General features: G+C 35.1%; 1 protein-coding gene across 1 annotated transcript in view; it reads left to right on the forward strand.

The window, feature by feature from the left end:
- The first annotated feature begins 689 nt into the window (after positions 1-689).
- The window catches only part of LOC144856161 (uncharacterized), a 56872-nt gene continuing 43474 nt past the window's right edge, over positions 690-14087 (forward strand). Inside the window, exons 1-17 of the mRNA XM_078714119.1 lie at positions 690-779; positions 6511-6950; positions 7144-7206; positions 7384-7479; positions 7782-7877; positions 8019-8090; positions 8494-8586; positions 8786-8890; positions 9036-9134; positions 9302-9370; positions 9536-9631; positions 11406-11474; positions 12118-12210; positions 12406-12758; positions 12959-13169; positions 13296-13651; positions 13805-14015. Of these exons, the coding sequence (XP_078570245.1) occupies positions 742-779; positions 6511-6950; positions 7144-7206; positions 7384-7479; positions 7782-7877; positions 8019-8090; positions 8494-8586; positions 8786-8890; positions 9036-9134; positions 9302-9370; positions 9536-9631; positions 11406-11474; positions 12118-12210; positions 12406-12758; positions 12959-13169; positions 13296-13651; positions 13805-14015 (2560 nt within the window). The 5' untranslated portion in view covers positions 690-741. The remainder of the gene's footprint in view (positions 780-6510; positions 6951-7143; positions 7207-7383; positions 7480-7781; positions 7878-8018; positions 8091-8493; positions 8587-8785; positions 8891-9035; positions 9135-9301; positions 9371-9535; positions 9632-11405; positions 11475-12117; positions 12211-12405; positions 12759-12958; positions 13170-13295; positions 13652-13804; positions 14016-14087) is intronic.

A 14087-nucleotide genomic window follows, 5' to 3' on the forward strand; every position in this document is an offset into this window, starting at 1 on the left:
TATAATGACAAAAATGGTGTAAGCGGATATGTCTGGACCTATGCGGTGTGGTGGTTGAAATATATACAATATATACAATACATACAATTATTAAAACAAACATCTCCTAACGTCGAAATCTGCCTTCAGTGCACAGAAGCAGTTTCATTTCATTTCTTTATTTGATCAACAAACTATGCACACAATATATGAAATTAAATACACAAAACAAAAAAGAATGAGGTCGCCTAATGCTTACAGGGAAATAGTTACACAAACCCTAGAAATACAAAAAAAAACAAAAAAAAACAAAACTGAAGAGGCATCCCATGACTCCATGAGGAAATAAAAGTCTATCTATGGTTTCATGCAACGTATGTTGAATATAGTTGTAGTATTCTTGTTGCTTGTGTTTGAAAAAATATGCTCCATAACTAAAAAATGTATTGTAGATTGAGAGAAGTATTCTATATATTTAAGCTTAGAGTTTGAGAATTTTCTTTCTTCTTTTTCTTTTTGTAGGCCTACGTTTGTTGATATGGATGAAATTTCCGAAATAAAAGAATTTGAATTGAAAATAAGACACTTCTCTTAAATGAACTAACGCCGCCAACGGTAAACAAAATAAGTTCTAGATTCTTATCTTCATTCCCGTTTCCTTCCTCTCAAGCAAGCGTCAAGGTGCCCATCATTCCTGTCCAACGTCTCGTCAGGAACGGATGTCTTTCCCCCTTCTTGGATGACTTAGTTTAATCCAACATCATGTTATCTATTTTCTTTCTGGGTTTGCTCTTTTCCAGGTTAGTGAAATTCTTTGTTTATTTTTGGAGGGTGCTTTCGAAATGTGGTTTTGATGACCACCACCTTTATTTAATTAAATTTAATGGCAAAAAAGGAGTTATTTTATAATTACTTTTTGATTGTACCCATACGTTGTGGGTTGTGAGATCATTATTAGAACAACTCGTAACTTTGTTTTGCAGTAAAACAATTGCTCATGATTTTTGTTTATAACAAAAATGTTTTTTTTAAAATAGTTTTCTTACATCCTGTGTTATGAATACAATGTTTATTGATATTTTAGTTTTAATAATATTTAGAGTTAATATTTGGGACAAATAGATAATTATCTGCCTGGCTGGAGTAAATTTATCATATATATATTATACCCACATTATAGTAAATGGATAAATAAAAAATATATGATGAAGGCTACTTTACTCCATGATGTAAATGTTAAAATCATGCCAAGGTTAAAATACAAATTGGCTACACCAATAACGTGTAGGATTTCTAACCTTTTAGAACTGAATGAAAAGTAAACAGATTTTAAACGACCATAGGCTTTTTTTTTTTATTTGATAAAGTTATATAATAATTATAGATAATTTTAAATTGTACCATGATTGTTCCCTTTGCTATCACGTGTGAACACTTTGAATGAATGCATGTTACGTAATATTACGTAACAGTAGGAAGTTGAAATATAAAACCATAAAGGAATGATACAAGGCGTCTTGTCATGTCTTGTCAAGTTATATAGTCTTCTCTGCTCTGATGTGCCCAAATATGGTTGTGATATGCCCAAATATGGTAGTGATATGACATCATCATGTCCATATATGGGCACATCACATAGACAGAGCTTTATATTTTACCAATATATTGAGCGGCTTAATAATAATATGGATCATAGATAATGTTGCAATCCTAACGAAGTCTTCAAGTCCCCATGAAAACAGGCCCTTAAAAGGGTTAATTGTCAGCATGAGTAATAAACCAAGTCAGTTAGTCACGTGGGCTGGAACAAGATAATGGTATCATTACTTGGTGGTTCAGTGACTCATCCTATTCCTATCAATCAGGACAAATTCTTCCATGAATTTGGCTGAAAAAAAAACCACCTCTAAAGAATGAAGTGTGACTGCCTTGTATCTTGTGCATGTTGCTGATAACAAGCAAGCTGATAGTAATTTAGTCAGTACGGATTTCCCTTTTTTGATTAGGGCCTAAAACACATCATAATCGACAAATTTCTTAAATACAGTATTTGTAATTTCAAGATCCTTTTCCCAAAGTCAATTTAAAAATAATTTTAAGAAATAATTCAAGGAATATGAAACCTGGAAATGTGATCTTTTTTTGTTTGTTAAATAACTTATTTGGTGTCGTTTTTATCCAACTGGGAAAGTGTTGGAATAGCATACTTACATTCTGATATAGTCGGGTTCACGAAGTCAAGTCCCGGAAGAAAATTGACTTTTAAAATGCATTTGCAAAAATCATATCAAATTCATGATTCCGAAAATGTGGGATAAAAAACAGTAATTGCAGGGAGATACTACTTGGTTTTTATGGGGTCGGCGGCTATCAAACCACCTTCAAAGGAGGTTAATTCGTATACTGTCTTCATTTATTTTACATCCCCCTCTGGTAATTGCAACAGTCTTCCTACATTTCAGGCATTCAATATTACTGGTATACATTTAAACGTCTTTGTTTTGCTTTGTTATAATGACATCTGACCTCAATAAAGTATATCCCTACATGATACCTACTACCCTACGGTACATGCTCTCGTTCGCTCAATACAGTAAAATGTCACGTAGAGGCCACAACATTGGCTATGCTATCTATTCCTTCCGAAATAACTTAGCGAGATTAATGTGTTTCTTTATTTAGTTTCAATAATCCTTCAATTAGTTTATTTATACGGAAATGTGGTTTTCGAACAACCCTGTAAGACGGCCTCAAATCGATCCACCAAACATAACAATATATAAATAAAAAATGTTTGGCGCTACACCATCACAAAATAGCAATACAAGTAATTTGGACCAATGGTAAATGATGGTACTGTGTTTAATATGGCGTTGCGTGCACAGTGAGAAAAGTTAAGAAGTCCGTTGGGAACATTCCCTGGGTAAAAACGATTGCCAAATATTGGACTTGTTTAGTGTGGAAATACGCTAAAGATTGGTTCCCACTCCAAAACGCAACACAAGGACGTACCCACAATTAACTTAACTAAGCTTTGACCAATCACTCGCGACATCTGATCTGTCATCGTGATTGGTCAAATCACTTGCGTGCGTATGTCCCCATAGAAACCAACCTATACTGTGTTGCAGATTGATTTTACGGATTAATGTTGCAAAAAATGGGATTAATCTAAGGATTTATGACTGAAAAAACGTTGGAAATAAGGGAAGTGTGTTTATATAATTTCCTGGGTTCCAAGGTGTTGCATTGGCGATGCAAAGCCACGTAGGATCAACAGTTTAAATGCAAATCATTACAAGTAAAGTTTGTAAAATATCGTCAATAAACTGTGTTTGAACTAATAGTAGGACTGTACTATTCAACTGTACTATTCAAGTTCAATTTCAATAACATTTATTCAATAAAAGGTAATAATATAACAATAGTAAAACAATACTAGTAATAATAACAGAAAAAGCAAATAAAATAAAATGTTTCGTAAGCCTGGGACTCGGTAAACCGAGATTCGGCAAACTGGAATTTGGAAAATTGTGATTCGGCAAACTGGAATTCGGCAAACTGGGATTTGGAAATCTGCCATTCCGAAAACTGGAATTCGGAAATTGTTATTCGTTAAACTGGAATTCGGCAAACTAGGATTTGATCAACTGGATTCCGGGGTAAACTGAAATTCGGCAAACTTGAATTCGGTAAACTGGGATTCGGTAAACTGGGATTTGGAAAACTAAAATTCGGCAAACTGAGATTCGGCAAACTGGGTTTCGGCAAACTGGAATTCGGTAAAATGTGATGGGACCGGAGAATCATGATCTCTAAAAAACATAATCAAAATTTCAAAAAATGCTAGCCATAATACTCGTGCACCTGGAATGGTAAGGGACTTGTGTCAGAAGGAGAACAATACAGAACATTTTAATTGTTAACTAATTTGGTTAGAGTACCATTTATTTGATAATTTCTCAATGTCGTCGGTGCATTTTAATAAAAAGTTCTTTACACTTGTCGTCGTCATCGGCACGCACGCAACGTTGCCTGGACGACCTTGGTCTGTTCCAATCTATTGATGAAGTTGTTGCTGATACCACTAGTAATTCTTTATTTAATTCCCTATGATTAGCGTCATATGTTATTACAGTTATCCTAGTTGGTGGGCATTAGTTCAACCCTATATACCCGGCTTACAGTTGCATAATCGAAACAAAAGTTTTAAAGTCAGTAAGCTAGATATTGTTGTGATAGGTCAAAGTTATTTACAGGATCGAAGGTCATTTTTTTTGTGGTTTTATTCTTATGTCCGTATAGTACAAACAAAATAATCAAAAATTATTTATTTTGACGAATAAAAGAGTTAGAATAGAGAGAACGTCATAATCAAAAGTTTTTGTCGAACTTTTGGCAAGGGAATTTTTAATATGGCCATAATGAATTATAATAATCGTAAATTTGTCGGACGCTTCCGATGCGTAGAAATTCATGACGTCATTGGCGAAATGCTGGTAGGGCCTACCGTACTAACCCACCAGAATTGAACCAAACATTTTGGGATAGGAAGGAAACGACCAGCCTGCACAGCCACTTTTACAAAGAGACGCATGAACCATAAAACGAAATATTGCGGAAAACTGAAAACCATAAACCATCTGCTTACAGTAATACAGCTGTTGTATTGCAGTATATATGACATTAAATTAAGAATATATTAGTTTCTTTGTCACGATAGTCTTTGTCCTTTGAAATACACCCCCTGATTCTCACTTTTGAAAGCAAAGTCAAGGTACGCGGAAGACATTTATAAACCAATCACAAGGGACGGATGAGCCGTCGTGCTTGTCTATTGGTCCGATTGCGTTGCGTGCTACTACTAGAGGCGGAATCAACCTTTGAAATGAAGGAATTGGAGAACACGTCAAAAGTTAAACTCTGTCTACACTATCAAACTAGTTTGACAAAAAAAGTGTGTTGTGCCCAAATATAGTAGTGATACGCTCAAATATGGTAGTGATATGACATCATCATGTCCATATATATGGGCACATCACATTTTGTTGTCACATAAGTTCGATAGTGTAGATAGAGCTTAATGTCGTTTCAAATAAAACAAGCAATTTAAAAAGCGTTATTTACAGTTACAAACTGTCACCAAGAAGACATTTAATGCGCGTACACATTGTATGCAATTTTATTTTGTTTAAATTACCGATCTGATAATTCATTCAGCCTAGCTGCCTAAACCATTCATAGCTCCTAAATTTAAAACCAACTGTCAGCCTCAATTTGTCTTTAATAATTTGTGAATTCACTCAGTGTGACTGCTAAAACGTTTGTTCCAAAAAAAGTGCAACATCTTTAAAAAAAAATTATTTATTGACAACACGGTATGGCGTGTTCGTCTGTGGTGAAATGTTACAAGAAATTTAAGGCGAATAATTGAATCTACACATGTAGGAGCAGACAAAGCAATTGTTATACCATGTAGGTATAGGTCACGGCTAACTTGGGTACCGGTAGCACCACCCGCGTGTGTGATCACTTCCTCTACTGTTCCTACAAGGTTAACAAGTTAACCGAAAATACTTGAATAAATAATTACTATAGTAGGCCTGGAGTTAGTAATATTATTATTTATATTAATATTCAACTTTTTTTAAAGCAATGACACACTTTTATTACTGCAATTGAATTTTGTTATTCGATTTAAGATCAGCATTGAGCTCGCACAACAATTTCTCTTATCATGGGCTTACTTTTGAAACAAAAGGATGGATTTTTTTATTTGATTTAAAACAAACGATTAATTAAGATACTAATTGTTAAATTTATCTCTCCTAAATTCGTTCGTAAATTTACTTGTTACGTGTAATAGTCTATCAGACAACAACTTTTTAACCGTACTAGTTTCTGTTTGATCCGTCTATACGGGAACAATCTAATATCAATAAAGCCGAAGAGAGTTGACCTACATATTTGTCCTCTTGTAAGGGGTGTGCCGGCTAGCCTTTCATCAATTAGTAGATAATCAGTTGGGTTGGACTGTTAATAGTTATTCATTGTGTGAAAACAGATGAAAATTACTTTATGTCTCGGGAATGTTGGAGGAGCTCCCTTCATGTTATTTTTTACCTTTATATTTTTCTCTCCATGTCCTTTATAATTATATATCTTTCGAGACGAGTAGGGGGTTACGGTGTACTAGTCCACACAAACACAGCCACTGTCACACACAGCCACTGTGCAATTGGGACTGGACCGTTTATAGAGGTGTTTACCACCTGTTGGTCCCGATCCTTCACTAACAGTGTTAGTGAGAAGTTGAATAAATAAATAAATAAATAAATATGTGCGCGTTGAAAACGTGATAAGACTTTGAGTACGCGCGCGTCAAACGTTTACGCGCGTGCCACCGACTTTGTACGCGCGCGTAAATGTTGTGAGTCGGATCTTGTAAAACGGTATTTGATTGATTGGATGATTATTTGAAAAAAATGTATTGATTACTTATTCATTTATAAATATTTAATTTAATTTCAGCACGTCAGCGGCCAGCTCGTGTGGGAAGGTAATAAATTACAAAAAGGAGCCACTTGAAGGGAGTTTTGTTGAGGAATTCTCTGGTGATGAGACCAACTGTGTATACAGGTTCATCGCACCACCAGGCAAATATGTTGTTGTTGGTATCAGGGAAATGGACATTTTCTCTTCAGATATCAAAGAACGCGAAGACTGTAAATTACGGTTGAACGTAAGAGACACTCCAACAAACGGAGACAGAGAACTCTTGCATGGATTCTGTACCAGTGAAGGAGTTAATTTACCAACATTCTTTCAGTCTTCGGACTCAAGGATTCAACTCGTTTACAAGGGTCAGTCCAGTCGTACGGATGGACGTCTTGAAGTTCAATACGCTTTCGTTGATAGTCGTGAAGTTTACATGAAATCTATGGTAGCCTCAACCACAGCAGCAACGGATGGTAAGTTTTCTTTTTCAACAAGAATGCAACGCACGAACGTACGCGCAACGCAAGTAGTTGGACCAATCACATGGATCATCGCCTGTGATTGGTCAAAAACTCATGTTGCGTCTACGTATCGTACCTATTATTTCCTTTGGAGAATGTAAACCTGACTAATAAGATTAACAAAATGTTTTGTTTTTTATCTTAGTGGAGGATGACGTTGTTACTACACAGAATACAACACTTGAAATCATCACAGAAATTGTTGAAGGTAAAATTGTAACCTTTCAATATAAAATGCAATGTATACGCAACACACGTAGTTTGACCAATCACAGACGACATTTTCGAAGACCTGTTGCTTGTGATTGGTCAAACTTGTGTCGCATGTACGTCCAGCGTTGCATCCACTGGTGTCAGTAAAACTTTATCAATTTTTTTGTTATAGAACCTGAAGGTTGTGGTATCAGGGTATGTTATGAATTCTGCTCTAATGGTTATGAGAAAGATGAAAATGGCTGTGAAACGTGTACTTGTCTACCAGGTAGGCTACTCTATCTATTATTACCATAAAGCCTGAGAGAATCATAAGCATTCTCTTGTATGTCTTTACTCTTGCCATGGCCATTTTAATTACCCGTCTGTCGGTCCACTTCTTGATGTTTTCAATCCAACCTGTTTTTATTCTCAGGAAACTTACTACATATAATATCCATTCTGAAACCATACAAGAATAATAAAGTCCCTATTTCATTCTTTCCTAAAGTGTTTTTCAATTCCCCAACTTAATTCTCCTAATTCTTCCACTGTCAGTAAAACTTTATACATCTTTTTGGTATACTGTAGAACCTAAAAGCTGCGGTACCATAGTATGTTATGAAATCTGCATTGCTGGTTATGAGATAGATGAAAATGGTTGTGATACGTGTACATGTTTACCAAGTAAGTGCTGCTTAGGCCTTTGCAATATAATTTCCAAACTTGTTCTTAGTTTATTAAGGTTGATGAGTTTTTGCAACAATTGAGGAATATCCTAGTATTCCGATATATAATATATTTCCTGCTATGTTTCTTAATTTATAGTTCCTACAGAGGTAATTGAAGTTGACGCTATTGAAGTGGTTGACATGGTAACCGAAACAACCACTGTGGAAAGTTAGTATTGTACTTGTCTAAAATATCTTTAATTGTAAATAAAATTGTATTTGGAATTAGGACGCAACGTATATGCACAGCAACAACAGATGTATGCGTAACGCAAGTGACGGTTCGCAAGAAGATCATGTTCTATGACATTGGCAAAATGACGTCGCGTGTGCGTCCAGTTGTGCGGTGCGTCTAATTACGTCGCGTGTGCGTCCAGTTGTGCGGTGCGTCTAATTACGTCGCGTGTGCGTCCAATTACGTCGCGTGTGCGTCCAATTACGTCGCATGTGCGTCCAGTTGCGTCGCGTGTGCGTCCAGTTGTGTGTTGCGTTTTATAGTGGGAAGCACTTACCATGATTTTCCAATTTAATTTAAGTATAATTAAAAATAATTAATTTTCGTTTTGGTATAGAACCAGGTTGCGGTATCAGAGTATGTTATGGATACTGCCATAATGGTTATGAGAAAGATGAACATGGCTGTGATACATGTACATGTCTACCAGGTAAAACAATTTCAGCCTTATATTTTTCGTTGCGTTATATTTTGGAAACCAATGTTAAGGGACCCTTGATGTTTGAAAATCCAGTATTCTTATCAATGATATGGATGAGTATTTTAAGTTGGGCCTTGTTTGAGTCGAAGTTATGTTAATTGAACATAATATTGGACCATTATAATGATTATTATGTTTTATGCTTAAGTACAATGTGAACCAATTCCGTTGCTATGCAAGGCGTTCTGTGCTCTTGGAAACAATGTTGATGAAGATGGCTGTGAAATATGCAGATGCAAGGAAGATCCGCAGAGTAAGAAACAAATTTATTTGTATACATAAAAGATGTAGTACTTTGAGACTAAGAAGCAACACAAAATAATACACATTTTAAGTCTCAAAAGAAAGTACACACACATCAATGTGAATATACAAAGAACATTTATTAATGTTTGCAGACCCCGGTTGTCCAGCTCTCATTTGTCCATCTGAATGTGACCACGGAAAAGAAGTTGATGAAAACAACTGTGAGACCTGCGTATGCTTAGACCCACCAGGTACGCATATAGTTTAAATTATTATTACGTCATTTTGACACTAGTATTGTTTGTGTACCAGCACTTTTCTATTACATTTTTTTTTGGTGAAAAGTCAAAACCTCAGAAAGAAGATTGACTACATTCAAATATCTAATATTATTCTTGGTATGTTACTTAATTTATAGTTCCTACAGAAGTAATTGAAACTGTTACTGAAATAGTTGGCATGGCAACCGAACAAGTAACTGTGGAAGGTTAGTATTGTACTTAGTATCTGATGTGGTGTCAAATATAACTTTAATTTCCAATTAAGACGCGAAACGCATCATCGATATGTAACGTCACTAAAATGACTGTGTGCGTCGCGTGTACGCGCAGTAGTTGCGTTGTGCTTACGTCAGTAAACTTTTTCGTTATAGAAGCTGAAGGTTGCGGTATCAGAATATGTTATGAAATCTGCCTTACTGGTTATGAGAAAGATGAAAATGGTTGTGATACGTGCACATGTTTACCAGGTAAATTTCTAATTAAAACGCAACGTATGCGCAACGCAACAATGTTGTACAACGTCACTTGTGATTGGTTCGTTTGCGTCACGTGTACGCGCAGTAGTTGCGTTGTGCTCGTCCCATGTTTAATACTACGATCTTCCAATTTTCCACTGACGTCAGTGACACTTTTTTTGTGTTTAGAATCTGAAGGTTGCGGTATCAGAATATGTTATGGAATCTGCCTTAATGGTTATGAGAAAGATAAAAATGGCTGTGACACATGTACATGTCTACCAGGTAAATACAACGTATCCATATTTTAAAAATAAGTTCTATATTGAACGATTTGATAACCCAGTTACCTGAAATTCACCTTACACTATAGCACGCATATTAATACATTTTCTTTTTAGAACTTACTAATTACATCACACTTATACATATCACATATTATACATATCACATATTATTATTATTATTGAGATCAAAGTGAAATTGAATATATAACCCATATCACCCATGACACACGTATAAGTACTCAATGAAACAGACATTCTTGACATGGCATTAAAGATGTCCTGCCTAATATTTACTTTATTAAGTGATTAGATACACCCTGGTATCACAGTAAGCTACCTTAGATTATGATAACCTACACATTCTTAACGCATTCTTAACCGCTGTTATAAAGAAAGATACCCGACTGTGTTTGTTTTATTAAAATGATTAAAGAGTCTACGTCAACGTAGTTAATATATAGGCTTAGTATCCAATGCATTATCTATCTCATCTCATCTCATAGCCTATTTCACCCACTATTATATCTATACTTTAGTTTAAAGAGCTGACATCGACGCAGTTAATAACCGTAGTACAGTATTATAGGCCTAGTGATATTTGTCCAATTCACTATACTTAGTTTAAAACACACCGAATTTAAAGAATAGTACAGAATAGTACTAGGATGTAAATCATGGATTAATGAATAGAATCTATGGTCATGATCCAATGCTATATAATGGCCAATTTTAGTACATTTTCTTTTTTCCAAGTGCAGTAGGCCTAGAATTACTGGTTTACTATCAATTAACTACATAGCAAATATATTATCGAAACCAGAGGAAAACGTTTTTAGTATTTCACAATCCTACAGTTCGTTTCGCAAACCACTGTACTTTGTTTTTGACTTATTTACTGGACAATGAAAATTAACTTTTAAATAATTTATTTGGATCCTAATGAAATAATTTCACTTTAAATGTTAAAAAAGCAAAAACGCTTAAACATCCACTGTTTTGAATGAAGTAGTTATGTTTAAAAACATTAATGTGTCATAAAGCCAATGTCCTGTGGCTATTCGTTATATACTTTACTACACCGTGTAACCCACATAACATTCCGGGCATACTAACACGATTGAATACTAAAATATAATACTATACACAAGTTCCATCGAGACCCCTGCAGCAAATTTCCTTTCTTCACCTCAACTTTCTTAAGCATAGAATTATATGGATGACCTATAAAAACTACCATGCTTTATATATACACTAATATGCACTATTATATATTATATTATATTTTATTTTTATAACACACCCTTCACCCGCCATATCAGGTATTTGATAGGCTGTTATGGCTCTAAAAAATATTGAGTTAATATAGACATAGGCCTATAACATTAAAATACTCAGACACACTATGATAAACTGCCAAAATGAGATATGAAAATGAAATTAATTTTACCCTCTTAAAAATGTATTCTTTTCGAATTAATTTGTATTATTTTACTGCTTAGGAGTAGAACCTACCGATGAACCTACAGTGGATGTTGTGACAGAGATTGTGGAAACTATTACAATTGAAGGTAACCTAACTTTATTATACAAGAATTGTCTAATTCTATCACTTTTCTAACGTAAAATTCATACTTTTTCTTCCACGGGCGAATTGTAATTAGGAGTAATTTACATATGTTGCTCCGCCTACTTTGAACTGCGCATGTGTAATTATGCACATAACTTTTCTCTTTTTCGTATACTTGGTGTAGCGACGTGTAAACATTATTTACCCGCTTAGAGCATTAGAAAGCCTAGCAAAAATACATTAAATCGAAGGACTGAACATCAGCAATAAATAACAAGCATGTTCAAGTGTTGCAAATAGCATTATTAGTGCCTTTTGTAAATAATATTAGGTAGAAAACTAGCCGTAGACTAGGCCTAGGCCTATCCAAGATTCGCATACGAGAGGTAATTTCCAATAACTCCGCAGTCAGTGTCATGGAGTACCGGTACACACGTGGGTTTGGCGGGATGAGATACTATATCTGGTGGTGGTATAGAAAAGGGACATGGTGGCTAACTAATTTCAACTTAGTTGACAGAAAGATGATGGACTTTGTCATTAGAAATGGAGTATGGTTATTGTGTTATATTATACAATATTGATGATGTATACTTGATGTGTTCCAATCATTTTATTTATTTTTACTTTTGTTTATTATATAGAGCACAGTTGTCCCACTATTGTATGCTATGTATATTGTCCAGGGGGCTATGCAAAGGATGATAATAACTGTACAACCTGTACCTGTATTGAAGGTAGTATGAGAAATATAATGTTATACAAAAACTAATAATAGTAATACTGTATATATATAACATAATAATCACATGCTCGAGTATAACCCCACCGTCTAGTTATACTATACTCAGTATTCTTACACAGTACAGTATATTTACAATAATATATACAAAAATTATTAACATGCATATTTTTTCAATTTTTTTTCATAGTTTTTATTGAACCGCCATCTGAAGTCAGTGCCGAGCTAAATGATAATGTGGTGGTCCTGCAATGGAAAAAGTCAACCTCTGACGTGGACCGTTACGTCGTACAATACCTCACTCAATATCACGACTTAGGATGGCAGCAGATTGCTTCGGTTTCGGCAAACTTTACTAGCACTATCATCAGTGTTTTGCCGGGGCTTGAATATACATTCCGTGTCGTAGCAGAGAGTGCTATTGGTCGATCAAAACCAAGTAAAGTCTCCAACGTAATCACCACACCTCCAGGAATTCCAGGTCAAAATCCTCAAAATGTTAATGTTAGATTTGCAGAAGATTCTCTAATTACCAGTTGGGATGTAAGTATTCTAAGGATGAACTTAACATTATGTTTTAGCACAAAGTCTTAAGTAGGCGGAGCTCAAAGGACAGCTTTTATATTCCTAGAACTTCAACATTATGAAATAAAACATTTAAATGGGATTTTAAAATCGATCAAGATGTCAGTGGCATCAAAAGAGAATTGGCATTTAAAATATTGTTTTTTTTTGTCTTCAAGGTTGTCAGTCCTCTCTATTACGGAGGTTCAGATATGCAGTATATCCTGTCCATCATGTCGTTGACATCTGGACAAAGTTGGACCTTTAACGTGACCTCCTCGGCTTCTTCCTACACCCTCAGTGGCATCGATGTATCAGAGAGTTTCTCTGTCACCTTGCAGTCGTCCAATTTAATTGGTTCCGGTCCAGTTCCAGCACCATTGGAATCCAGTAAGTTTAACTTGAAACTTATTTCTTTATGTTAGACATATTTTTACCTGTTTACACTTTTACATTTCATTTTAAAATGGGTATGTTTATTTGATTTTCTTTACTAATGTTCTTATTTTTTTGTAGGTGCTCCTCAACCACCATCTAACGTCAATGCTGAACTACGTGAAGCTAACGTCGTTTTCGTGGAATGGAAGAAGTCAACCTCTGATGTGGATCGTTACATCGTACAATACCTCACTCAATATCACGACTTAGGATGGCAGCAGATTGCATCAGTTTCAGGAGATGTTAATAGCACTGATTTCAATGTTTTGCCAGGGCTGAAATACACGTTTCGCGTCTTAGCAGAGAATGAAAACGGTAAATCCAAACCAAGTGAAGTCTCCAACGTAATCACCACAGCTCCTGGTGTTCCTGGCCGAAATCCTGAGAAGATTGACATCAGCTTTTCAGAGCACTCTCTTAACATTGGTTGGTCTGTGAGTAAAATAGAATAGTGTATTATTTTAAGTGATTAGTATTGCAATAACTACATATGCTAAGACAATTTCTGTTTTATTTACTGTTTTTAGTTGCTATTAAAAAAAAAAAACTTCTAATAATATGAACATTTTATTGATATTGTTTTCTAGGCTATTAGTCCACTGTATTCTGGCAGTTCTGGTGTTGGATATATTCTTACAATAGTGTCACTGACCTCTGGTCAAACTTGGACATTTAATGTGTCACATTCAACTACGTCTTACACATTGAAAGGCATCGACACATCTGACAGTTATTCGGTCACTCTTCAATCCTTTAATTCCATTGGATCAGGTCCAGTTCCCTTGCCTTCTGAATCTGGTAAGTTTACCATAATTGTTTTTTAAACATGGCTGAAAGATCATCTCATTTAATGTTTAAATTGATTAAATG

This window comes from Antedon bifida, chromosome 11 (assembly GCF_963402885.1).
Source record: "Antedon bifida chromosome 11, ecAntBifi1.1, whole genome shotgun sequence".
Lineage (NCBI taxonomy): Eukaryota > Metazoa > Echinodermata > Crinoidea > Comatulida > Antedonidae > Antedon > Antedon bifida.